At 41.2% G+C, this 26,962-nt stretch overlaps 2 protein-coding genes and 1 non-coding gene across 9 annotated transcripts in view; 2 read left to right on the forward strand and 1 right to left on the reverse strand.

Annotated features, from left to right (window-relative positions):
- CKAP5 (cytoskeleton associated protein 5) overlaps window positions 1-15,294 on the forward strand; it is a 53,212-nt gene extending 37,918 nt beyond the window's left edge. For 4 of the 7 annotated variants that reach the window (XM_063158954.1, XM_063158960.1, XM_063158955.1 and 1 more), the window contains 15 exons: window positions 576-711; window positions 1,499-1,692; window positions 3,883-4,055; window positions 4,266-4,289; window positions 5,176-5,349; window positions 5,777-5,897; window positions 6,593-6,772; window positions 7,224-7,411; window positions 7,809-7,884; window positions 8,682-8,870; window positions 8,981-9,115; window positions 9,627-9,710; window positions 9,804-9,963; window positions 11,578-11,732; window positions 12,920-15,294. In XM_063158954.1, coding sequence (XP_063015024.1) covers window positions 576-711; window positions 1,499-1,692; window positions 3,883-4,055; window positions 4,266-4,289; window positions 5,176-5,349; window positions 5,777-5,897; window positions 6,593-6,772; window positions 7,224-7,411; window positions 7,809-7,884; window positions 8,682-8,870; window positions 8,981-9,115; window positions 9,627-9,710; window positions 9,804-9,963; window positions 11,578-11,732; window positions 12,920-13,174 — 2,244 coding nt within the window. In that variant the 3' untranslated portion in view covers window positions 13,175-15,294. The remainder of the gene's footprint in view (window positions 1-575; window positions 712-1,498; window positions 1,693-3,882; window positions 4,056-4,265; window positions 4,290-5,175; window positions 5,350-5,776; window positions 5,898-6,592; window positions 6,773-7,223; window positions 7,412-7,808; window positions 7,885-8,681; window positions 8,871-8,980; window positions 9,116-9,626; window positions 9,711-9,803; window positions 9,964-11,577; window positions 11,733-12,919) is intronic. The other 3 variants (XM_063158958.1, XM_063158961.1, XM_063158957.1) reach the window with 2 other exon arrangements.
- On the forward strand, window positions 5,945-6,055 carry LOC134420430 (small nucleolar RNA SNORD67). Its single transcript, XR_010028347.1, has one exon. It is a non-coding gene; the product is annotated as a small nucleolar RNA SNORD67 (small nucleolar RNA).
- A 1,007-nt stretch (window positions 15,295-16,301) lies between the features above and the next one.
- On the reverse strand, window positions 16,302-26,214 carry F2 (coagulation factor II, thrombin). Its single transcript, XM_063158962.1, has 14 exons — window positions 26,056-26,214; window positions 24,993-25,156; window positions 24,016-24,040; window positions 23,765-23,815; window positions 23,176-23,281; window positions 22,963-23,093; window positions 20,990-21,286; window positions 20,521-20,634; window positions 20,091-20,218; window positions 19,443-19,606; window positions 18,946-19,119; window positions 18,653-18,831; window positions 17,340-17,410; window positions 16,302-16,595 (listed from the first exon to the last, which is right to left on the reverse strand). The coding sequence occupies exons 1-14, from the start codon at window positions 26,132-26,134 to the stop codon at window positions 16,452-16,454; spliced, it is 1,827 nt and encodes a 608-aa protein (XP_063015032.1). The 5' UTR covers window positions 26,135-26,214; the 3' UTR covers window positions 16,302-16,451.
- Window positions 26,215-26,962: the final 748 nt, after the last annotated feature.

A 26,962-nucleotide genomic window follows, 5' to 3' on the forward strand; every position in this document is an offset into this window, starting at 1 on the left:
AGGTGGTGGCTTGTGTGACATTCAACAGGCTGTGTTTATTTAACCTGGAGAAAAGGAGGCTCAGGGGATATATTAGTGCTCTTCATAACTACCTGAAAGGAAGCTGTAGCGAGGGGGATGTTGATGTTGTCTTGTCAAGTAATAAGTGAATATAATTAGAGCAAAAGGACCCAAATTGTTCTAGGGGAGGCTTACACTGGATATTTGGAAAAATTTTCTTTGTTGAATGGGTTGTCAATCACTTTAATGGGCTGTCTGGGGAAGAGGTTTAGTCTCCATCACTGGAAGTATTTAGAAGACATGTAGATGTGCCACTTGGGGGCATGGTTTTGTGGTAGACTTGGCAGTGTTGGTTTAACGGTTTGACTCAATGGTGTTAAGGTTGTCTTTTGTCACCTTTATGATTCTATATGGCGTATTTCCCTTAAGAGCCATTGACAAAAAGGATTTTTGCCTTAAGAATGATTCTGGCCTTCCTAAGACTATTTAGCATAGTCAAAAGTATCACAAAACTCTATAAAATATTTTGTATTTCTTCCCCTCTTTTTAATTTTTTTACGTTAATTTTCCATTAGGTAGGAGAACCGAAAGATGTCATCCGTAAGGATGTACGTGCCATTCTGAACAGAATGTGTCTCATCTATCCAGCCAGCAAGATGTTCCCTTTTATCATGGAGGGGACAAAGTCAAAAAACTCCAAACAACGTGCAGGTAGGAAATGGCCTGTTGAACTGTACGTGTGTAAAGTACTTGAAATTGCTTTGGTTTGCATCTTGAAAAACCCAGCATAAGAATGTTGAGTGGGATGTGAAATTTGCATGCACATGGCATTTTATGCAGATGTTTGCAAGTGTTTAAAGGATGAGATTTTCAACTAGTATCATATTGCTTTTTGTATTTTGGTGTCTTTATACCATCCAAAGACAAGGAAACTCTTAAGTTGCTATGAGTATTATGAGTCCCTTGAGTAGGCTTGTTTTCTTAGTGAAACAGTGCTAGTGAGAACAGTGACAGTACTGTGTCCCTACTCACCAAGGGAATCAGTTAATCTGAGCAAGAAGTGTCTCTACACTGTGCATCTGTTTCACCACAAATAATGTCTGTAATAAAATTGTGGCATTTGTAGTTCAAACAACTTCCTGATCACTTTGAGGGTATCTTATCCTGGTATAAGCAGAAAGTTAAATTCTATACATAATATAGTATTGCAAGCTCACAACTGTTTACCTGAATGTGATGTTAACTGTAGCATTGCTCCTACATGGTTATGGGAAATACTTGAAGTGTAGAAGGATGACTGACTGCTTTTATCTGTGAAGTAGTCTGCTGTAGCTTACCGTTGATCCCATAAATCACCTGGAGTATATCTGTCCTCAGCTTTGTGATTGGCAGTTCCCTACAGTGAATGTTCAAGCTGTACAAGCAACACAGAAATTGGGAGGGCTCTCTTCACAGCAGCTTTTAAGTTGAATGTGCATATGTTATCATCTTCTTTTAGAATGCTTGGAAGAACTTGGATGTCTGGTTGAATCATATGGCATGAATGTATGCCAGCCAACTCCAGGGAAAGCCTTAAAAGAAATGGCAACCCACATTGGTGACCGGGACAACACCGTGCGCAACGCTGCACTGAACACCATCGTGACTGTCTACAACGTCCATGGTGACCAAGTGTTCAAGCTGATTGGAAATGTCAGTATAACTGCACATGAGTTCATGGTGAATTTGGGTTAGCATGCTGTGCTTGGTTTGGTTTGTGGGATTGTTTGTTTGGGCTTTGGTGGTTTGATTTTTCTTCAAGTCAGTCCTTACGCTTTTGTAGGGGATTACCACTGTTTTGCTTGTGATTGATCATGGTACATCTTGCTGTTGGTGTCAAGAGCATTTTGTAGTTTTGAGAATAACTTACTACATCATAGATTCTCTGATGGCTATTTGGTTAATCCCAGATAGCAGAATATATGCAATCATATGGTTTGGGAGGGGACCTTAAAAGCCATTTTGGTCCAAACCCCCTGCCATGGGCAGAGACACTTGGACACTTCCAGGGACTGGGTATCCTTTTTCATTGCCTCAGCCACTCTCACAGTGAAGAGTTTCTAATCCAATCTAAATTTATCTTTAATTTTAAAGTAATTACTTTTCTATCACTGTATGCTCTTGTTAGAAGTCCCTCTCCAGCTTCCTTGTAGGCCCCTTTTAGGTACTGGAAGACTGAAGTGAGGTTTCCTCACAGCCTTCCCTTCAGTATCCTCCCAACCCCAACCCTCAGCCTGTTTCCAGTAAGAGATCAGCCTGTTTCCAGTAAGAGAGCTGTATTTAACCTGGATGTGCATGAATAAAAAAAAAAGAGAAAGACTGACCTTCCTGGGAATTAAATTGTTTCTAAAGAGTAACTTGCGTTATAGTCAATTTTACAAGTGACACATCTGATTCAGAGTATTTGGATAAGTTATTTGGCCAAGAAAGGCTAGTTGTTGGGGCTCCAATGAGTTCTCAGCTATTTTTCTTTGTCCCAAACTTATCCAGTTGCTTTGCAGTTGAAGTCTGGTGAGTTTTGCTTGCTTGCTTCATCTTACTGCATTTAATTTTTAAAGTGTCAGTACTATGCCGCTTTGTATTGCTGCTGTTTTGCTCTCTGAAAATTATACTTAATCATTATCATCTATAATGCAGTAAAAGTTAAAGATGGTAAAACTCAGTTTCCAGTGTTCAGCAATTGAAAGCTAGTTCACTGTGTTTCTAATTACTGTGCATATCAGATTTAGTAGACTGAATTCCAATCTGAATCAAAAGCAGTTAGATAATTTTTTTACAGTTCTGTTCTCTGGATGTGACCTTGGTAATGTTTCTAGCAGCATTAAAACTGATTGGAATGTGATAGATATTTTAATGCTTTTGCAGCTTTGTTGTGTTGTGTCATATGCCATAGGGCATGCAAGCTATTGGATGGTATTTTATGGAATATGAGAAGGCTGCCCCGCTTTTTTTTTTTTCCAGCTTCTTGAAAAGTTGAAATTTAATGTGACTCTTATTTTCTCTGGTAACTGTTCCCATGAGAGTTAATATTACATTTTCATTAAGATCTTATATTTCCATCCTATTTAACTATTGTTCAGAGTGCAGTCTGCTTCTGCCTCAGTTTTACATAGTCCATTTGCTTTTGAATTTTCAAGGTAAAGGAAAAACTGTAGCACCTGAACAATTCAGCTCTTTCTGAGCTTCAGTATGGTCCATCTGTGGGTTCTCAGGAAGGTTTCTAAATCTAGGGTTGCTGGAGAGTATTGCTCATGAAATTGTAATGCCTACTTTTGTTCAAATGGAGTAATTGGTAGTCTTCAGTCTGGTGAATAAGCAGGTAAATATTAATCTTTTCACTGCCTGAGTTGGAGGATTAAGTTGCCTGATCTGGTATTCATATTGAATTATGAGTACATTGAACAGGATAACTATCAGAAGAACTCTGGCTTCTGTGGCAGGGTCCAGAGTGTTCAAGCACTGCTAGTAGGGAATGTAGAAAGGTGGGTGGGCTTTTTTTTTTGTTTGGGTTTTTGCAGCAACACATGCAACAATTACAAACACTGGATAGTACCATAGTTTGAATTCAAAATTAACTGTTTCTTGAAAAAAAAAAAAACAGGGCTAGAAATAGGTGTATTCTGTATTACAGCTTGTCAGCATGGGTTAATTAGCTCTTGAAGTAGCATCTGACAGTCCAGAGTGTTCTGGTGTGTTTGCTGCTCAGAGGTAGCATTGGCAGTTCTCACCTTCATATTAGAGAATTTCAGTCTGCACTGATAAAGTATGGTGTGAATCCTCTAGGTGACTGAGACTTCTAAAACCCATACAACTCAGGAAGAGTGATAGCATTGTGTGTTACAGCTTTCAGAGAAAGACATGAGCATGCTGGAGGAAAGAATAAAGCGGTCAGCCAAGAGACCCTCTTCTGCTCCAGTGAGACAGGCAGAGGAGAAACCTCAGCGTGCTCAGAACATGAGTGCCAATGCCAGCATGATGCGCAAGGGACAAGCTGAGGACATGTCCTCCAAACTCAAGTATGTGATGTTACATTGTGGTCTCTACCTGCATAGTGGATGTGCTAATATGTCTGACAATGTCACTTTAGTTCTTGTATCATCATCTTCGCATGTTGTGAAAAATGGCCAAATAATATAAATCTAAATGTCTGAAATTTTTTTGTCTTGTCTGTCTTGAAATCTTTCTAAATGGTCTTGTGCCTTTTTTCACTGCTTCTCCATGGACAGAATTATGTATCGCACTTATAGGATGTAAGTACTGCCCACTAACTCCTTGGTAGCAAGGCTCTTGTATCTTTCAATTTCTATCCTTGCCATCCCTTCCTGAGGGTGATGGGTTTGCCATGGCTAGTTCTAGATTATTTATAGATCTCTGAATAAAAGAAAAGAAAGAAAAGAGAAATACAGGTTTCTGTCAAGGTGACTGTAGGTCAGGCTGCAGACAGACATGGCACTTCCACATTAAGCAGCTGTTAACGATATTGGGAGAACTTTCAGTGTGTTGGACTAAATTTGTTGGACCATGTTCTGGTTGTATTAGACATTAAGCATAAAAATGGATAAGGATGTGTGAATTGTAGAGCCTGGGACAACAGTACCCAAAACAAAAAAGTTCAGAAGCTATTCCTTGCCACCTGCTCATCATTTTTGATTAAAAGTCTGTGCTGAGAACTATATATTCAATTATTTCCTTGAGAAATCTGATATGCAGTATAGGTCATGTGGGAATGCTGTGAGTCTTGGACTCAGATGGGCTTGTGAAATTGCTCTGTACGTGTGCATCCTATCCATTATTTTAAAAAAAGGCAAAAAAAAAGCCCTTCAAACTTAAAAGTTATATTATTTTAATAGTACTGTAAACTGTGCTAGTTATCCCAAACCATGCATACCTGGCACAGGTACAGGGTATCTTGTGGTTTACAAGAGAAACTAGGAGGACAAGTAAAGTAGCAGCTGCTCTTCTGGCCTACAGAAGTTTGTTTTACTAAGGACCAGGGGAAAAGCAGAGGGAGTTAAGGGGCTTGAATATAATCCAAACTGCAAAACCTGTGTTAGTATGAGAACTTTAAAGTTACCAGTGGATGCTAGAGCTAATAATCTTACCTCTTAAACTAAAACTCTCTCCTGGTTTCTGTAGCCAAAATCGCAACATGGGCAGCCACTCGGAGACAACACATACAGTTCCACGGGAATTTCAACTGGATCTTGATGAAATTGAAAATGACAATGGAACTGTCAGATGTGAGATGCCAGCACTTGTACAACACAAACTAGATGACATCTTTGAGCCAGTCTTGATTCCTGAGCCCAAGTGAGTTTAGTTTTACCTCCTAAGTGAAATCAGCAGGGCTGCCTAAAAAAGTATTTTGAAAAGGTGAATTGATAGTGCTAGTTTCTACATTCAGACTTGTTTCCATAAGAGAGTAATGTCAGCTAACTTGAAGAGATGGCAAAACAAAGGTTTGCTGTGCTCTTCTGAAATCTAGAGAACAGTTATGTTTAATGGAAAATATTAGTTCTACTTAGGCATTTTCATAGTTAGATGGTATTGAGTTTGTAAATGCATTATCAGTGTCTTTACAAACAGTGCAATAGACATGGTAAAAAGAAATTATTCCTTCCTTGAGAATCCTCAGTGAAGAATGAAATCCTTTTTCCTCTAAATCTTCATTGAAATACAGAAGTGTACATAAGTGTAGCTCTCCAAAAAGTAATGAATCCTGTTTCCAACCCTTTAGAATCCGTGCTGTGTCCCCACACTTTGATGACATGCACAGTAATACAGCTTCTACTATCAACTTTGTCATTTCCCAAGTGGCCAGTGGTGATATAAATACAAGCATCCAGGCTCTGACACAGGTAAGTGAATTAAGGTAGCAGCTAATCACACTGTACCAGACTTTGCCTGCGAGGGTGATGAGTTGCACTGTGGTGGAGCATCCATGTCAGGTGATGTGGGCTCTGCTCAGAATCTCCCTGATGACAAAACTAAGTGCACAGGGGCCATCTGACTCGCTTTAGCAATAGAAATTCTACTTGAAAGATGTAGAATAACCTTAATGCTTTTCTCATTAGTACTTCTGTGTTATATTTTTGGTTTTGTCAAATTATTTCTGCTAAGAGTTTGTAATAGCCAGTTAGTCAGTGAGTCTTAACTTTTAAATTTGAGCTGTTTTAGAGATCCTTGGCAAAAGGATTGTCTTGCCCCATAGTTTTTGCATGGGTTTAAGGTGACTTTAGCTAGTTAGACGCTTTTTTTGTCCAGAAGATTTCATAAAACTGTAAATTCCAGAATCTATAATGCAGCTGTTGCTGTTTTCATTTGTGTATGGGATAGGATTACAGTTCTCTAAAATATCAGTAATTGATTGTGTTTGGATTAGCAATACAAATCTCTAGCTACTGATTTTGGGTGAAAGCTTAGAATACAACTGCCTTGGCAAATGGATTAGTCAGGACAAAACCTTTCCTACAGAAAAGTATTTAAATTATTGTTATTTTGCACTGTTTGCATTATGTTGACTTTACTCAAGTGTTTTGTTTTTAAATCTTAGATTGATGAGGTTCTCAAGCAGGAGGACAAAGCAGAAGCTATGTCTGGCCACATCGATCAATTCCTAATAGCCACATTTATGCAGCTCCGGTTGATCTACAATACACATATGGCAGATGAGAAGCTGGACAAAGATGAGATTGTCAGACTTTACAGCTGTATTATTGGGAGCATGATCACGGTAAGGCTTGCTGTAAGAGATAAGGTGAAGCACAAATAACTTCTGCACAGAGGTTGTGGGAGAATGGAGTGTCTGTTCTGTACCTAGGTTAGCTTCCTACTAAGTCTTTCTTAGGAGGGTTTGTTGCCAAATGCTTATCAATGCACCTTTTGAGAGTAAGTGGGGAATAAGAATTAGGGGAAGAGAAGAAGGTCTCTGCTTCTGCAAAATACAGCCACTAAGACTTCTATTAAGCTCTAGTTTTAAAATTCTTTACCTTTTGCTTGCTGAGTTGGTGGCCTGAGTATTTTCAGAAGTCACTCAGTAGAAATAGCTTTGTTCATAGTTTTGTTCTTACTTTTGTGGGAAACACGGAGATGTGGATATGTCTTGGTTTGACAGTGTAGTCTAGAGAAGTCCTTATAGTAAAGGATTATGTGCAAGGAAAACTGACACTTTCTTCAATCTGTAGCTATTTCAGATAGAGAGTCTGGCTCGAGAGGCATCCACTGGTGTGCTTAAAGACCTAATGCATGGTCTTATTACATTAATGCTGGATTCTCGGGTTGAAGATCTTGAGGAGGGTGAGCAGGTCATCCGATCCGTCAACCTCTTGGTAGTTAAAGTTCTGGAGAAGTCTGACCAGACCAACATCTTGAGGTAAGTAATGAAAAGTGCACAATTAACTGCTCTTCTTTACCTGTTCTCTTATGTTCCTTGAACGGCTGAGTTTTACTTATTTTGTAAGCAAAGACTGGTGTCTGTAGAATCACTCAGCTAGCTAATGAAGAATTATCACTGATTGTGATCAGAATTTGACTGTACACCTGGAGGCAGGCTAAACAAGCCAGCTTAGTATGGTTCTTTGTGCTTTTAAGTTCAGCAGACTGTCTCTTAAATTCTTGTAACATACTAAAAAGAGAGAAGGTAAGAGCTGTTGCTCATCTGCTGGACTTACCCCAGTCTCCGGTGTGGTATTCTGTGGTGAGTTGGTATTGGTTTTTTTCTTATGTGTAGCACTTTTTCTGTGTAACCTTTATAAATTTTTTCCTTCTAGTGCTCTGCTTGTCCTGCTCCAAGACAGTCTTCTAGCAACAGCCAGCTCTCCTAAGTTTTCAGAACTTGTCATGAAGGTGAGCCTGTAGTAGAGATTTTGAACTTACATGGTTTCTCTGAATCATCTTACCTGAAAGAACAGATGGAGTTAAAAAAATTAGTGTCCATAACTTGAAATATTTCTTACAACTTCTATAATTCTGGTCTTACTAGATGTCACATATAGGGACTTTAGGGGGGAGCTTAAGACCTGTTAATAGTTTACAGAAACTTGTGTACACTAATACAAACTCCACACAGAGGTGCAGTCCTCCATACAGTCACCTGCTGGGCTTATTAGCTTGAGGACCACACTGTACTATGGATTCAGACAGTGCCAGGCTAGAGCTGACTTCTGTCCTGTCATCTGTATTGACAGGCAGAGTGGACAGGCAAATGTCTGCATTTAAAGCATGAGCACGATCGTTTCTTACCGTACAACACCCTTTTGTAACTGGTTAAGATTTAAAGACAGCTCAGGCATTCTTAATGTGGTTAAACCTAAAGAACTTGTCTATGTGTAGGTATAGATAGCATATATATATATATATATGTATTATCTGCTGAAATTTCTTCACACAAAGCATTCAGTCTCCAGTTATAGGTAGAGAACCTTACGTATGCATCAGCTCTAAAGAAAGATCTGGATACTGTACAGCCAGTTGCAAAGAGAAAGTACGCACCAGTGCAAACCTGCTTGATCAGCAGACACAGTGCACGCCTGTATGATGTGCTAGCAGAGTGAAGTGGCTCAGTGATAGTGTTATGTAACTTCTTATATAATCAAGTGCTTCTTTCTTGAGTTGTCTTGCTTCAAGTCAGCCTCTCATTCCAGTGTCTGTGGAGAATGGTGCGTCTTCTTCCGGAAACCATCAATAGCATCAATCTGGATCGGATTCTGCTGGATATCCACATTTTCATGAAGGTCTTTCCCAAAGAGAAGCTCAAGCAATGTAAGAGTGAGTTCCCTATTAGGACATTGAAGACACTCCTTCACACCCTGTGCAAGCTGAAAGGGCCCAAGGTCAGAGCAATCACTAATCACATATTTTTAAATTGGATGTTCATGCAGTCTTTAGAGTATTTCCTCTTTTTTTTTTCCTTTTTTAAAATTCCCCTTTTTTCTCATTTTAGATCTTAGATCATTTAACAATGATAGACAACAAAAATGAGTCTGAGCTAGAAGCTCACCTTTGTAGACTAATGAAACACGCTATGGAGCAGACTGGAAAAGCTGATAAGGATACAGAAAAAGGAGCTTCTCGCATAGTAAGTAACGATGTGTTGGCAGGGGAAGGGGGTGTAAAGCAATTCATTTAAGAAAAAAGCTAAATTTTGTGTAAGTAGTAATTCCCTTTTCAACATGCAACTAATGTTGGAAATACTCTTGTAAAGTGAAATTTTCATTTACGCCTGTTTTGGAAATTTGTTGTATGTGTTTACCTGAGTATACTGTGCATATCCCAGGATGAAGTACTCTGCAGGAAATTCAAATGTATAGCAAAAGTTTTATGCTGCATGGTACTGCATCTGATCTACTAAAAGTAAGCCATATCCAAAACAGGTTTTAAACACTTCTCAGAAGGAGTCTGACATCTTCATGATGTTCTTGCTCACATTCTGTGTATCAAGTGGCTATGTAGAACCCTGATCGCTTCAAGGTTTTCTTCATCTTGGAAGCTCTGTATCCAGCTAGCAGGTGTGAGGGTGTCATGGGTTTATCTGATTTCTTTTTTATTTTATTCTTTGTTTTAAAGTCTCCTTTTGTTTATTTATTTAGGAGGAAAAGGCTTCAAAAGCCAAAGTCAATGATATTTTGGCAGAAATATTTAAGAAGATTGGCTCAAAGGAGAACACCAAGGAGGTGAGTGCCCCCTTCCTGCAAGAAAGAGAGCATGATACACTAGAGTAGCATATGCAACAGTTGTAGTAATACATAGCAACTCTTCCTTCCCAGGGTCTGGCAGAACTGTATGAATACAAGAAGAAATATTCTGATGCAGACATTGAGCCCTTCCTGAAAAATTCCTCACAGTTCTTCCAAAGCTATGTGGAAAGAGGCCTCCGACTGATAGAAACAGAACGGGAAGGGAAAGGACGCATTGCTACTTCTACAGGTACGTTATAGCAAAACTGATTGGTTTGTGAGAAGCAGAGCTAGAACAGTTACAGGTCTGCTGGTAGAAATTAATATTTGTGTACATTTATGGATTTCTGAAGCAAGCCATTTTCTTGCTGTTTGAGTTGCTTCGTGAGGCAGCATTCTTTGTTTACAAAACCAGAAGTTAGAACCACACTAAATGTAGAAAACATCTGAAAGACTTGGCAAACACGTGGTTCTAATTGCTATCCTGTAGTGTGGATTGAACATTTGCCTGTGTTTCATGTGTTTGGTATCAAGAATTGGTTCTGCAAGGTTAAAGGTGGTTTAAAACAGCAGTATCAGCTGTCAGATTCTCCTTTGACCTTTTTACTAAAAAACATATAGGATGCTTTTAATAGTATTTTTTTCTGTGGAATTGGAAAGCTTATTTTAAATAACATGAGCTGTTTCTGCAGAATTTGTCATTAATTGGGTGAATTACTGTAAAACTGTTTGTTGCTGAGTCTTTTCATTGCAGATAAATACAAAGGAGTATTTAATGAAATATTAGGGAAGGAATGTGACAAATTATTAGCTGACAGTAAAAGCTGGTACACAGTCTAGCAGAACTATCTCTAACCTTTATTTCTTACTCATTTCATAGTGTCCTGTGAAACTTTAGCCTTTTTTCTACTACTGCTCCTTCTCCTATCCCTGTATTGTGGATTCCTTTAGGAAGATGGATTATATGAGGTTCTTTTAGAACTTCCTAAATGTGTCCACCTATGTAGGACAGAAAATTTTACCTTGCATCGTAAAAGTCTGGACAACTGAGAAATACTAGTTCAGCAGTTTTCAAAACCTAATTTACTTGCCACGGTTGTCTTTTTTTTTTTCTTCCCTAACTTTGTCTGATATAATAAAACATGCTGTTCCATACTGCAACAGTGCTTTATTTAGATTAAGGTATAAATGCTTAACCTTTATTCTCCTTTTATTTATCTATTTTAAACACCCTTGTCAAATTAGTGAGAACAAATCCTTGTCCATGATAAGTCTTAAGAAAGAATTTGCAATTCATTTAATAATGGAAAAGGTTTTTTCATCATGTAAATTCCTTTTCTAGTCTCTTGGTAGGGAAGCTTTAAAAACCTTGTTATGTGCATTCCAGAAATCGCTCTTTGAGACTGTGTTGGAATAAAAAGCTTCAAGTTGCACAAATGAGAGATAAAGAGGGGTTAGAATCAGTGGTAAGCCCAAAAGTATGACTAAACTAGAAAAAGACAACTCAAAGTATTTCTCACCTTGCCAATTGCTCCCTTCTCCCCTTGGACATGTTCACTGCTGATGCACAGCAGCATCTTCCTCTCCCTGCACTGTTCTCTTCAGCTGTTGGTTTCAGCACTTCTAGAGCTGAAACCTCTGCAGCCATTCCTTAAATTTCTCCATTTCTTTTCTAGGTTTTCAGTTGTCACTTTTGCAAGGAAATGAAAGGCCAGATATATCTATACTAGCAAATGCAAATAACTAGCAAATATTAGGTTGGTTAATTCTTCATCCATTGCATCTTTTCACAAGGAACTGACCAAGAGGTTTATGCTTTTCTGATGTTTTCAATCTTTTAACTCTCCTTCCCCTCATCTTCCAGGAATTTCTCCTCAGATGGAAGGAACATGTGTTCCTGCGTCTACCCACACTGTATCTTCATCTATAGGAAACACAAATGGGGAGGAAGTGGGGCCTTCAGTTTACTTGGAAAGATTAAAAATCCTCAGGCAGCGTTGTGGCCTTGACAACGCAAAGGTATTGTACTTGACAACACTTGTAAAATCCCCTGGAGAGGCACTTGATTTGCACTCACTTACCTTTTTTTTTTTTTAATAAGAATTCAAATGCCAGAAGGCAGATTCCAATCAGAATTTATGATCTTTCATTTATAATGCATGTCCTAGCTACTCACTGCATGTCACTATGCCTAGTATAAATGGCTTTAATCTCATTACTTGGCCAAGTAGGCTTGCATTTCAGTCTGCTCTGTCTGCATTGCTGATGTTGTGTGCAGGTTGTTTCTACGGGCCTGTAGCTTATCATTCCTTGATGGGAAGTTGAATCTCAGAAAGGTCCAAACAATTACTGTTCTCTAAAAGTTAACACCTCAGAGATTAAGGATGTGGAAATTCTAGACTTTCTGCTCTAAAACTACCATGAGAACTGATAAAACTTTGAAGTTTTATATGTTTTGGGTGTATGGATACTAAGGTGCAGGAATGATAAATGAGTTTAGTACTGGAAATCTGTAGACCCAAATTTCTTACAGTTCAATGATCTGTGTGTTAGGAATCTAGTGCCAATTCCTGAAATTTGAATTCGGCCATGTGAGAAGTGATGTTCGCTCTAGAAATAGTCATCCAGATGCATCACTGTTTTAACCTTTGACACAAATTTGAGTATCAGCTTAGAGCTCTGAGGAGGGGAAATGTTTCCTAGATCATAGTAATAAGGTAAGTAACTCAGATGGAAATATTGGTAAAAGAACAGTGAATTGCCATTTTAAGTCTTTTACAGGTTCAGTCTTGCCAGTTTCCTCTTCTCATTCTTCCAGAAAATTCATTGTCTGCTGATGTTGCACATAGGCAGGGATTTTTCTCTTGTGTTAGAATTTAGGCTGTTCAAGACTCTGGCAGTCTATCTCAGTAAAACTGTAGTCTGCAGGGAATTTTTTGATCTTGAAAGACTAGCTTCTTTGCGTCCCTGTTGACATAAAATTAAACATTAACTGCTCAGATGATTGAGCATAGTAATTAGCTTTGCATGGTTCTGACTTTGACAGCAACTGACTTTATTGCTCCAGATCCACTTGTGTTGTGGTGCTCTTTCCCTTTACTCTGTTTTTATTGCTTGAAGAGATGAAAAGCCATTGATGATGATTTGTACATTTTATATGGCCTTTACCACTTTACATCTTAACACTTCCCTTTTCTCCCTCATAGCAGGAAGACAGACCCCCTCTGACATCTCTGCTCTCTAAACCAACACTCCCTACAGTTGCATCCTCTACAGATATGCTTCACAGTAAGCTCTCCCAGCTGCGTGAGTCCCGGGAGCAGTACCAACACCTGGACCTGGACTCCAATCAGACTCATTCCTCTGGCATTGGAACTACCCTGGCTTCACCCTCTTCTGCAGCAGCCAATATTGATGACTTGAAAAAAAGATTGGAGAGAATAAAAAGCAGTCGCAAATAGAGATGCAGAGAGACGGTATCGCTGTTGCTTGGGGCTGGCTTCAGCTTTAGTTTACTAAACTAGAAGTCTTCATAGTTAAATGGCCTCGTTTAGGCCTAATGTATACAAACTGGTTTATGTATAATACAGTGGATTTTGGGGGGTTGAGTCATTGTGGCACAAGTATTTGTACATAATCTGCTTCTCAATGAGCATCTCTTTGACAATAGAAGGCTGTCTGTGTATTAGTTTTAGTGTACAGACCTGTAAACAACCATCCTCTTGCTCAGACTAGTTTCTCATGACTGGGGTTTTTATTTGTAAAGTTGTCTTTAAAATCTTTTCCTAGTTCTTGACTCTTAGAAAACCTTTAGTGATTTCACTTTTAATTTTAATTCTCCATGTAATCCTTGAACTGTTGATTCTGTATGGACACATGGCATGAAGTAACTAATTTAAGTGTCTTTTGTAAATAAAGTTTGCATTAACTATACCAGCCTCTATAGGAACAGCAGCAGCTGCTGGTTAGAGGTCACTCTCTATTACTGAATGTTAGTGACTGGGCATCTAGAAACTGAACTAAGCTGACATGAACCTTGGGATTTGGATACACTGTAGGGAAGATGAGTGGAAATACACTGTCTGTGGGTGCAGTCCTGAGACTTTGCACTCTTCTATGAGCAGTAGTACATTTTTATAGAGTTGCTTTTTTTGTTTTGGAATGTTTCTGTAACTTGAAAATACTTAGTTTGCTGAAATGTTTATTTTGAATTATCTAGTCCTTGTGATGCCTTTACTCAGATTGTGGTCCCAGCTGAGGGAGCTTTCTTTGAGGGAGCCTGCTGCTGATGATATGGAATAGAGTAGCAGTGGTGTATGGTCAGTGGACTCATTTATCCTGAACTCATCTGGTTAAGCAATGTTCCTCATGCAGGTAAACCTCACTCACTACATTCTTTTTGCTCTTAAGCATCAGATGTTACCATTTTTTTAACTAAGATACCTAATAGAACTAGTCTGCAAAAGTTGTAGCCACTTTTTTTTTTTTTAATGAGTGAAGAGCCTTTCTCAGAAGCTCCAAATAATGAAGATTTAAGGCAGACATATTGCGTATCCTTTCTAGCCCTTTCATTTCTAGGGAGGTCATGTATTTTCACCTTACTGCTGCACTTCCATGTGAAAACTGGTTGTGGAGCATAAATTGCACATCTGTTCCATAGCTAGAACAGAGTTATTGAAGGGTTGGACAGGCAGGCTTAAAATAGCACACTTCTATGCTAGACTTTTAATCTCTTCCATGTAACTGCTGCTTTTGTTGTTTGCTGTGTGGACCAGCAGTCTCTGCCTGAGAGCCATTGCTGAAACTGTCTTGCCTGATTACAGTAAAAACGTGACTTTAAATCAGTACTTGTACTACAGATCTATGCCAGAGCTTCTGCAAATGTCTGAAATCTTCCTTTCACAGGACCCCTAGGCTGGGGTTGCAGTTGACATAATGCTGCTTGGTGCTTATGGTGAGTTTGCACACTGTGATAGCAGGTGATCACAAGCATTCTCCATCCTGTGTTAACTGATATGATGCCATTCATTGCTCCACTGCCTCCATTTAGTAGTCATAGTCTCCTCTCATAACCTGAAATGGGTGTGCACTTGTGGAACAGAGCTCTGTTACAAGTGGAGGTTTGGCCCTTATTGGTAAGTGCTGTGGTTTTGTGCACTTAAACCAGGGCAGTCTGTGAATAGTTTGTGTTGGCTGGAGTTACTGCCACTACCTCTCAATTACTAGCTGCTCTCTGAAGCTTAGTGACATTTTAATTAATCCATATGTTCCTTTACCATATTCAGCAGACATTCTGAAGAACTATTTGTTAATTAGCTCAGGATGTAAAACAGCAATGCCTGCAAACCTGCATAAACTATTTTAAATTTGAAGCTGACTCAGAAGTGAAATACAGGAATAATTGAGTAGCAGAAGATACAGTTGTTTTTATGAATGAGTTTTTACCCTGTGTCTTTGTAGTGTTTGGTTGGACTCAATATCCTGGGAGTTCTGAACTAAAACTTGTGCACATAAATTAATAAAGCCTAATCTTTAGCCCAGACAATATTTAAATAACATTAAACTGAATTTTAAAAAATTATTCTTCTGTATTGTTTGTAACAAGTCAATATGAACAGTGACTTTCTCCAGAAACTGTATGGTCCTGATTCCCCTCTTTTGTCACAGATTTGATAGTAGTGAAGGGGTGAGGCTTAAAATTTAAACATTAGAAGGGCTAAATATTTTCAGTGTTCAATATATGTAGTTATCAATGACTTTAAACAGTCATGAAACTTGAGATGTTGAGGTTTTTTTCTTCTGATTTCATTGAGAGGTTGGTTTTTGTGCTTTATTTGGGAAAAAATGTCATGACTGTTTTAGTAGAAAATTGGCCAGTCAAGAATTTGTGTTTACTCTGCTGTACTTCTGGGTCCTCAGTGGTCCACAAATTCCTACTAAAGAGGAGTTTATGAAAGACTGAAGCTTGTTTTTGGAGAGATCCCTTTGTAACACAAGCAAACATCTGTAGTGCAGGATGTTTTCACTGCAGGTTTTGACAATGACTACATGAATTGCTTCCTTCAGAATTTTGCTATGCAGGTGGAAAACACACAATGAGGACCCAGCACCACCTGCTGTGTAAGAACTTACTGGAAGTGCTTCTTCATGTATTCAAGCCACTCTTCCTTTGTAGGATGAATTGCACACAGTGGTGCTGGTATTTATTGCCAGCTGTTGTAGTGTGAACAATGTCTCTCTGATCAAAACAGCTTCTAATTGCTTTACTTTTGACATTGGTGTCTTGTGGAATGCTGCAGGTACTGTAGGGTGGTTATCTCTGGTACATACATGGATCAAAAACTAGAACAGAATATTAGTTGTCTTGAAGGGAGGAAAGGGATGGTGCATGAGGGCATAATCTTGCTCGCTGTGACTGACAAGGCCATTATGTGGGGTCCAAAACCTGTTGGTTGTAGGTGATGGAAGGGAGGGGAATTTGAAGCACAACAGGTAATTAGCAGTATAGCTAGTGCTGTGGTACTCCTGGCTACTGTCATGACTTAGATACAACCGCATCTAAACTCAGCATGAATAAAAGGAAGAAGATGGGTTTCAGAGCTTTTATTTTCAAGGGATAAGAGCTTCCTTTTCTCAAGTTGTAAGGCTATAACTTGTTTTACTTCAGGATCTTCTATGCTTATGTTTCAAAGTGGAGCATTGTAGCAAAACTGAGACGAGGCAAGGTAAATGCTTCATCTATCGCCCTTGATTTTCGACGACTTTTCGTATCCACTTTTTCAGGCGGAATACGTGGGTGTAAAATCCATATTTGCCATCTCGGTCACAGCCTTCTCCCCATGAAACTATTCCCACTTGATACCAACGGTTGTCATCTGGGTTCTAAAGTAAACAAAAAATGACATTGGCAGAAGGAGCAAAAGACCTTGATGGAATCACAGAATCATTAACGTTGGAAAAGACTTCCAAGATCAAGTCCAGCCTTTGACTAAACACCACCGTGTTAACTATACCACAGCACTAAATGCACTCTTTCAGTGAAGAAATTCCTCCTGATGTCCAACTTTACCCTTACTTGGCTCAGCTTGAGGCCATTTTCTCTTGTGCTTTGTTTGACAGGAACAAGAGGCCAAGTGCCACCTAGCTACAACCTCCTTTCAGGAGGTCTCCCCTGAGCTTCCTTTTTTCCAGACTAAACAAGCCCAGCTCCCTCAGCCACACCTCATAAGACTTGTGCTCTGGATTGTTTAGCAGCTTGGTTGCCCTCTCAGATCTAAACCTTGGATGTGCCCCAGTCTGTTTAATGATGGATGCTACTTTGGATTCAGACTGGAACCTCCAATAGAGTTTGTTGGAGTAATTTTGCCTCTACTCTTAAATCTCTAATTAAGAATTGGCCATCACTCATGCATTCTGCAGGTGATCTCCCAATATGCTGAGAGCTCAATATAGAAATGGAGCTAGATGACTGCAGGATTGGTCTCCATTGCTCACCTTAGGCATGACTTGGGTTTGCTTCAACTACTCAGCAGTGGCTCAACTCTGCTGCTTTTTTTAGACTATGAATTTCAGCAAAGAACAAACATATCTTCATATGTCTTATAAGCTTGAACTTGTTGAACATACCTTCATTACAAAAGGTCCTCCACTGTCCCCTTCACAGGCATCTCCTCTCTTTAGTGCATCAGGACTGTAACCTACAGGCAAGAAAAATGGACATTTGATTGTAGGGCAAATGTTGCCCATGGTGTTGGCCATGTTTTCTTTAAGGTTTTGGGATAATGGCATAAATATTTTGGGACCCATGAAAGTGCTGACGCTGTTAATTTGGACTTCTGTTTTTCCTACAGGTAAAAATTCTAACTTTGCATCTGTCTTTGCAGCAGTCTTGAATCTACCCTCTGCTCTCATTGTTTTTTCATCAGAACTGGTGTTAGTGTCAGTTGCACTGACACTGTGCAACAGCTGTAGCTTAAGCTACTGTGCTTCTCTTGTCTTACAAACTTATTTGTAATAGTCTGTTTTCCTTCTTGTTTTATTTACTATAGAGATTCACTGTTATCCCCACTTTTACTTTCCTGTCACTTAAGTTCTGCTTTTCCTCTCCCCAGCTGTCTTCCTAAAGTATCACTATGAAGAGGAAGAGGATTTCATTCATTCCTGATAAACTGGATAGTATCTCTGCACATTCCCATCACCTGTGTCTCCATTTTTTCTGTATGTCTGCATCTCAGCTATTTCATAGAATGTTGTTTAGAAAGAGAATCCATAAGAGCTCTGTATTTTCAGCACACTTGTGTAATTAGCTTCTATCCTAACTAAAGCAGTCCCGTGTATTTAGATGCAAGCAGCACAAATTTAGTCAAAAATCTCAAGGCTTGCTTGTAGGAACTGATGAAGTCTGCACAAGTGAAGAATATATTAGAAACTATTAAACTGGTACATAAATCCATAGTAACTTGAATTCTGTGTGCACTTCCCTTCTCACTCAAAAAGGGTATGATGCTAGAAGAGATTTAGGAAGACAGGAGCCTTCAAAATATGTGGCCATAAGTATGAATGGGCTCCCAAAGATTGAGACAAGCTAGTAGATAGGATAATAGGTGTGCAGCCTTTAATTTAGGAAGTCACTGAACTGCTCTGTACTAGTGAAAAGACACTTTTATTTGTGCTTATTTCTCCCACAGCTGCTGCTGCTACATAGTACCATTAGACTAATGCCTGACACAGGTTGTTGTTGCAAACTTTATTCTTAGCTTTAAATTCTCCAGCTTTCACATTTTCTGAGAGCTGAGAAATTTCTTATCATGGAAAAGTTATTCTTTGAGGAGGGCATTTGCAACTTTATCAGAAAATAACCTAGCTGCATGAGTCACACCAGGAGCTCAGAGCCCTTGACTTCTGGGGCAAGCTGTGCCTGTGACTCCAGTGTTACTTACCTGCACAGAACATGTTGTCAGTGACTTTGACTCTGGTGGATGCCTTGCAGGTACTTTGATCTACAATGGGGACATTAACTTGTTGCAGAACTGTGGGCAAGTTGGAGGGGCTAGTGCCCCAGGTTTCTTTCAAGTTTCCCCAGCCAGTTACCCTCCCTTTGTAACCTGCCAGCATCAGCCTGTGGAAGGAAGCACAAGTATAATTAAATGTATGGTAACAGCTTTCTTCTGCCTGGCACTTAGTGCCAATAGCCTTGAGAAGTCATGTTTCTCTCTCTCTCTCTTCTCCTCACCTCTGCACGACTTCTTTGGTAGGCAGGCAGACAGGATGGATGTAGTCACTGAAGCTGATGGGTCTCTTTAAGTGCATAAGTGCAATGTCTCGGTCCATGTTCTCTTTCCAGTTGTACTTGGGATGGATGATTATTTTATCCAGCAGAGCAATCTTCTCTTTATTCTTTTCATATCTGAAATAGTTATGAAGGAAAACTCACTATACAGTAGCAGCTGAGAGTCTTCTGGAGTTTATGATACTCTCAGCTTTGTACCCTCTGAGACAATGCTGTCTTTACATAGGAGCACCCTTTTAGATTTGCCAGTCTTCCTTGCTCCCTTTCACTTCATCCTTTAGGATCAGCAAGAGAAGCAAATGCCCCATTAGATCCTATTATTGAGAGGCATGTGACATTAGTTACAATACTTCAGTGGATACTGAATGACAGCACAACTCCAAAGTATCTCATTACTTCAAGAGGAAGTCTAGTTCCTTCCACTTCACTCAGACTCTTACTTTGCTCTTACGTGCTTGCCAATCCGCACCAATATGTCACTTGTACTTAAGTTCTTGTCCCAGGGTGGATAAAAAAGACAATGAGCAGCAGTCAGGATCCAGCTGTCACTGATGAGGCTGGCACCACACAGCAGCTCCTGAGGAGACTTTTTGTAGAGCATCACCTGCCTGAGAGATGAGGAGGAAGGAAGTCCTTAGCAGGACTAAATGGGTCCTAGTGTCTTCCAGAAAGTGCAGATTTGGCAGTGAGCAGGAAACAGCATTACTGTATACTGACAAAATGGAGTGAGTAGCTCTGTGGCAAGTCTTCCATGGGCATGTATATCCTCTGTAGTAGGCCATTTATTTACCCCATTTCTTTTACCTGATGAATTTTCTTATCCTTTTCATTCCAGCAAAGCTGGAAAGAGGAAGACATGAAGATAAAACACACCAACACACTTGCTTTCTCCAGTGGTTGCATACTTGATTCAAGAGGTGAGTTTCTTTCCAGCTATTTTAGTACTGCTCTGTCAGCCACTTGGAGGAGCTTTGATTAGAATCTATAATTTATGCACACTGCCTAAGATAGGAAAGCCCTTTTATTTCTACCTGCTGGAGCTGAAGAGAAGGAAAACACAATTCCCAAAGACTATGCAAAGACAATACTTGCCAGGGGGAGCTGCCAACTTCTGCATCATCCCCACTAACAATTCTTCCTGTGTAGGAATCCAACAGCTCCCTCTCACTTGTGTCTGTTATCTTTTTCTTCTCAAATAAAGGACGAGTGCCACAATCTGAAAAAACAAGCAATCTTGGCTTTGCTACTCTACCTGAATCACAGTGGAGAACTGTTGTCTGCAGTCAGCATGCGAAACTGGAAGATCCTAGAAAGGAAGTGCTTACTAGCTCCATGATTGGAACTGGATATTGACTTTTGAGAGTTCTTCAAGAAATTTAAGTGTCTTCCCCTGCTTTTAACAGCTTTTGGCTAGCTGATGTTTCTGAGGAACAGTGAATGAGAAGAAGCTAAGATACAGCATGTTTGCAGAAGGGCTATTCCTTCTGCAGACATGCTGTACCTAGAGTTTTTGCTCACCTGCTTCACCTGAACCAAAAGTTTTTTCATCAAAGAAGAGTTTGAACTCTTTAGGAAGAGTAGAACGTCCTGATGGTCCCTCAGTCTCTTGGTTCTCATCCTCTAGTGAGCTGTCTGAGAGATGGAAAGACAAAGCAAGAGGTTTAAATGTAGTTGCCATAATTATCAGCAATGTAAATGTTCCTTTCCCCACACAGTAGGTCTGATGAAGGAATGATGTTTTAAAACAGTGCTCTTTTTAATGTGCTTTGTCCACCAGTGTGAGTTTTCAGGGAGAACACCTCAGAGAGGTAACAGTGCTATGCACCTAAGGCAGGTTAGTACACGTGACATATGGACAAACAAGACTCCCGTGTGCATGGGCACGTACATCCTTGTTTATTCCTCCCAAGCCAAGCATTTCATTCTACTCCTGTTCTTTGCCACTGCCTCAAATATGGGCCTACCCAAACCTAAGCAGATTTCTCACCGCAGTAGTGCAGATGACAGTAGTCAAAGTAGGGTGATTCATTTGTGACACACCAGACGCCCTCGTCATCTCTGTCTGGATTCCGACAGTAATTCTCCTGCAGCTCCACTTCTGGGTCAACTTGTTTTCCATGGAGCACCTCTTTGGCTTTCTCAGAGTTCCATGGTAGACACTTAGCTCCAGACACAGTGACTGAGAGAGTCCCTGTGTAAAGCATGCCTTTCTCTGGTTCACAAGGCTCCGTTGGTGCAGGTTCTGCGGCCCGTGGAGTGAATGGAACTGTTGTTCTATCTTCACCTGGAAAGACAGAGGGCTGTGATTTAAGCCACAGCTGTGCACTCAGAAGTGCAACTAGCAAATAGTACCAGAGCCCCTTAGTAAAGCCTAGAGTTCCATGGGGCCTCCCAATATGTTTAGGAACTCCCACAGTGTTTCTATGCATGGGATGGCCCTCTAAAATATTGCAGTGTCAGAGATGGTTCAGCAGTATGTGAAGTGAGGCTGGCACTATTCTTCATATTTCTCTTTGTCACTAAGATATGAGGAACAATATTGTGTTCCCTTCTGGGGCATCTTTGAGAACCAGCTCAAGGGATGGGTAGGTGTCTCAAGCATCATAATTCTGCTGTATTAGCTCCTTCAACACCTTATTCTAAAATGCATAACTAGGCCATATTTGGGGGAGCCTTTTTACTGTGATATTCTACTAAAATAGCAAATTTAACTTTTGCCAATGTTTCTAAATCTAATGATAAGTGAAAAATTTTCCTGCAAGACTTCTCACACTTTTTCTTGCAAGTGTTGTAATGACTGCAAGTTTTAAGCAGCATTTCCTGAAGGAGTGGGTACCCTATAATCTCTTTTGGCTGGGCCTCGAGGTGCCTTCTCCTTCTGCACAGGGTCCCCATGTGAAGAGATACCCCATTTGACTATTCACTCTGGTGTCACAACACCCACTGGGCAAGTAGTATTCCCCTTTATTGGTAAGGCTGCTTCTCTTTTTTGACACATGTCAACATGATTATAAAAGGTCTGTGCACAAAGGCTTTTCTCATCCTGCTACATCCATGCACACAGGAAGTATAACTGTAAGATACTGCAGGTCAGAAATTAACTGGTGAACAGAGGTAGCACAGATGCCTGATGGCCTCATGAGGCATCTGTGCTACCTCTGGCATCATGCCTGATGCCTGGCCTCAAAGCAGAGCAGTATTTCTTTTCAGTTTGTTAGATTCTGCAAACCAGAGCAGTGGTAATGGCTTTTGAAATTTCAAAATAACCCCATGTCAAAAAGGTTGCTGACCTCTAACTTTTTCTTATGAGTTGTTGCTTCTAGTCTCTGTTTATGAAAGAGAAACTACTGCTGTGTGAGAAGGTTCTCTCCTTTACCAGTTCTTCTGAGACAGAGGCCAAGCCCCAGGGGAGTTGGCTCTGTACTAGGGAGAAACGGGAATGTGTAAGTGTAGGGGGATGATCCTCCATGTTCAGCTCAATGATGAGAGAAAGGCATCTTCTCTTTACATGAGACTGTGAGTATTAAACTGCACACCTCTACAGGAGAGAATGGGAAGGCAGGCAGTCAAGCACAAACCGTAGTTATTTTGTCCTAAAGGTAGGAATTCAGACCAAAAAACATTATGACTCATGGCTGTCTCTAATTTGAGACAACTGGGCCAGGATTTTGGGGTGACTGACTAGAAAATACTGTAGTACATTCCAGGGTACTGCTGACACTGGTTTTAATTTAGATCTGGATTAGCATAATCTAGAGAAAACAGCTCATTATGTATGGGCAACTCAGTGACTTTTCTTCCTCAGCTCCTTTACCCTTTAAGATGCAGCTTCTCTACTCCTGCTGACCTCTGTTCATGTAAGCATTCCCCCTCCTTAACCCTCTCCTTGACTGCCTTAGTATCAGTCTCAGTGCAGTGTTTTGCTGTGAGTGAAGGGCTCTCTGGAGTGCTGGGGCATACCACACACGGGGATGGGACACGCCTCCCGTTCTACTGTTGGGTCGCGGGTATAGCACCATGGGCCTTCTGAGTTGTTGTCTGGGTTCCTGCAGTAGTTCTCAATGAGGTTGGGATAAATGGTGGCATTAAATCTAGGAGAGACAAAGCTGGTTAGGCTAGGAAGGAAGGACACCGCAGAAAACTCTTAAAGGAGTATGCAGAAGATGAACTTACTTAGGAATATGTGGATATTTGCTTGTCCACACTTGACATTCAATCCCAGACTTGGTTTGGCTAACTGTTCCCCGATAGTTCTGGCCCAGCCCAAGAGCGCAGTTGCCTGTCAAAATCCCAACACGCAGTGTAAGACAGTCAGGGGAACTGGATGTTGCATTTTTCAAGGTCAGAAGTACCATCTCACATATCCCTTTAACTTTTGCTGGGTGCATGAGCCTCCAATAGCAGAGGCATCCTCTTCCTGTGAGAGGAGCACACAGCCTAAGCTTTCTGTGCTTCATCAGAGGGAACTATCCCTGAGGGCTCTGTGCTTTGCTTTGGCTCAGAGAGGCTGCTCACTCTGACTGTGTCACATGGACAAGGATATTCACTCCACACTATTTCAGTGCACAAACTAGATTGTTGAAATTATTACTGGGGAAATAAAGAGTAAGACATAATTTCAAATTCCTCTCCTAGTATTTTTCTTTAAAATTAGATGGCTTCTCCAACATCAGTTTAATTTTTTTTCTGTACAATCTCTGCAGGAAGCAAGTTCCTGGCACTCACTGTATCAAGGAGATTGAGGTCAGCATGAAGTTCATACCTTCTAGACAAGCATCCAGAACTGTCCTGGCCTTTCCCAGGCCCTGACATACTAGCAAAATAAGAAGAAAGAGACACATTATATGAAAGCAATCTAAATAAGCACCATCATTTGAACCAGTTTATCATCTAGGGACAAAACACAAGTGCTTAGCCCTGGAAAGTGACCTCTTAAAAGAGGGAGCCATCTTTCCAGGATGGGACAGTGCATCCTAAGGAGTAACAGTACCTGCAAGAATCAAAACAACTTACCTTGGTATTTTGACCAAAATATATCCTGTAAAAAAGATTTTTAAAAAAATTAGAGACACAGAACATCAAACCTTTCTTGGCTACTGCTATTCAAACCAGTAAGAGAACATCCCATCACAACAAAAGACAAGACTAACCTAGCTCTGTTTATACCATTTACTACAGAGTCAAAGCAAAAAATGCAATAAAAAAACACATTCCCACACATCAGACTCAGGAATCAAGACAATACTGTTGTCTCTAAGGAGACCAAAGATGTTTACAAACTTCATCAACTTGCAGAGCAAGCAGTGCAAGTAGTGCAGTGGGCTACAGTGCAGAAGTCCAAGCAGCTGAACCTGGAATTTCTAAGACCACAGATCACATGTAGGTATTGGCTCTCATCTCTGCCATGCAGCCTGAGGCTGATTGCTTTTGAAGTACTCCAAAGAGGTAGTGTCTTGCTGGCTTAGGCTCCTAACTGTTTATGTGTTGTTTTTTTGGGTGTGAAATTCTACAAGACACCAGCCTTGGGGCTAGGAGCAAATCCCAAAAGGATGCAGCATAAATTTGGCAGAGTGAGTGAGTCTGGAAACCAGAAAAATGGGCAGGGTGTGCAGAAGCTCAAGGGAGTCTGAGGAACCTGCACTCAGTGTTTTGACTACTGTACCAGTGCTTCTGTGAGTGTCTGGGATAGCAGCTCATATGTGTGTGATACCATGCTGAGCTAGTGGAAGGTGCTATTCAGGACCAATGGCACCTTGTCACTTTATGCATAGAGAGGGAGAGAAAAGAACCTGAGCTTTCAGGTGTCGTCTGTGCAGTGTCTCAAGGAGGGAAGCTCCCTAAGGAAGCCTGAGCTTGCCATGGGTGAGGCACTCATCAGCCTCATCTTTGGTTCACAGAATTGAGCATTACAACCCTGGCCCCTGGCTGTGTGGGCAGCCTGCTGGTGTCTCCCTGCAGAGGGTGCCTGGGGGATGTTTCCTGGTACGTACCGTCTGATCGGTGGATTCAAGGGCTTCGAAAGCCTCCTCATAACTGCAAATCTCCTCCAAGCACTCTCGCTCCAAGTTTCCCTTAAGCATCTCTTCTAGAAATCCCTTGTTGGCACGTCGGTGGCGCTTGAGCAGTGACAACGCCTGCCCCTTTTCCAGGAAAACTATCAGGTCAGAACACTGCCAGTCAAAGGGCTGCGCACAGCCAGAGGGCACCTTTGTCTCCCCTTGCAGTTCCAAAAACCGCATGTGGCTGATGTGGTGATCCCACAGCCCAGCCTCCCCCAGCCCACCACACAGAGAGGAGAAGCCCTGTCAGGTCTACACTTGATGATCAGAGCAGCCTCTCTGGAATTCATCCTGTCACAGCTCCCATCACTTACAAGGAACAGAAGTGACAGAACGCTTCTTCCTCAACAAAGCTGCTCTGCTCATTTGCAGTTAGATAGAGGCTTGTTTGCTTTGAGCCTGCTGGTGACCCTGTCCCCAGCCACTGTATTTCTGTCTTGCAAGCCTCAGACTACTGCGATAAGCACAGCTAGGTTTCATTTCATATTCAGAGCCCCTGATTTGAGACCTGGAGACAGCTCTTCCCCTACACAGTAGTGGGTCCAAGAGGACTTAACCTCATGTTAAGAAAAGACAGTTAGAAGCTCTAATAAAAGGAGCAGTGGGCAGGAAGGTGGCATATTTTGTATGACATAAAGTTTCAATCAGAGACAGCTGGAGAGGCAATGGAGAATTGGAGTCACCTAGGTCAGCTGAGAAACTATCCCCAAAAGCCCGATGGTTATGTTAGACTTGATCCTGGACTAAGCCACAGTCCCCTCCTGCCATTTCCCAAGTGACTCATAAAATGCACTGAGTTGCTGTCACCAGCTGACAGATGCAGCTGTGTCCTCCCATGTTCACTCAATTCTCAGCACCCTTTTGCTCCCAGCTTCAAGCTTTTAGCCTGTCCTCCTGACTTGAGGAAGAAAACTTGCCACCTGTGTTACCCCTGGAAAGACCTATTCCCATCTTCCTCCTGTCATCTACTGGGACTTCTGCCCTTGAGTCTTACCTCCAGCATGGCTCAAGGTGAGGTGCAGAAGGCTGGAGAAGAGCAGGCCCCTCAGTATGCTGGTTTTGGTCTGCGCCATGCTGTACAGCCCTGGCTGCAGGGGAATTGCAAAGGAAGCAGAATAAGCAGAGTCACAGCCCTGCTGGGTTAATATTGAACCAGAATGAAGAAACAGGACTCCAGGTCGTGGTGTGTCAGGGACAGTGGGACTCTCATCCCTCCTCTCTTGGCATCTGTCCCTCCTGTCAGAGCATCTTTGTTTCCTTACTTCCTATTTCATATCTAGGAAGATGGCATGAGTAGTAAGAGGACAAGTTTGTCCCAGGGCACAGGGAGAACTGGGGCCAGAGAGAGGTACCTCTGCCAGCTCACAGCCATCCCAGCCAGAGAGCTTGCTCCTTTTCCCTGGCTTTGCTCCTGTGCAGCCCGTGGCACCATCACTGCCTCCCCACCTGCCTGACTCTTCTCAAAGGCTGTACTCAAACACAGGAAGACTTTGAGACCTCCTTAGCCATTCCCAGTCCTTCTCTTTTTATCTGCAAGCCCCCCTGATTCTCCCTAGTGCTCAGTTGTCTTTCCTTCCCACAGTTATCAGCAAGCTCAGCCTCAGCTATTTTGGCACCACAAGACACAGTTTCAGTGTTCCTCCTTCTCCCTTGCCCATGGCAATGAGCAGAAAGGATGCCTTTGACAGCCCAATTGGAATTTAAATTTCCCTCCCAGTTAGGTTAGTTAGCAGTGCCATTGGCAGTGCATTCTTCCCAATACCTTATAATTTCCAGCTGAGTGGAGGAGGATGAAGCAGCATGAAGGCTGGGTTTCCCCCTTTTCTTCCCCCCATAGTGGAACGTGCTAAAGTCCATCCAAAAGGAAACAGAAACTCTGACAAGCAGGGAGCTAGCACACC

This window comes from Melospiza melodia, chromosome 6, assembly GCF_035770615.1.
Source record: "Melospiza melodia melodia isolate bMelMel2 chromosome 6, bMelMel2.pri, whole genome shotgun sequence".
Taxonomy (NCBI): Eukaryota; Metazoa; Chordata; class Aves; order Passeriformes; family Passerellidae; genus Melospiza; species Melospiza melodia.

Coding starts and splice junctions, on each gene's coding strand:
- F2 (XM_063158962.1), bottom strand. CDS start 26,134: ATGGCGCAGACCAAAACCAGCATACTGAGGGGCCTGCTCTTCTCCAGC. Junction 23,282..23,764: donor TCTGGATGCTTGTCTAGAAG/GTATGAACTTCA, acceptor GGATTTTGACAG/GCAACTGCGCTCTTGGGCTG. Junction 20,219..20,520: donor TTTTGGTTCAGGTGAAGCAG/GTGAGCAAAAAC, acceptor TTGTTTTTTCAG/ATTGTGGCACTCGTCCTTTA.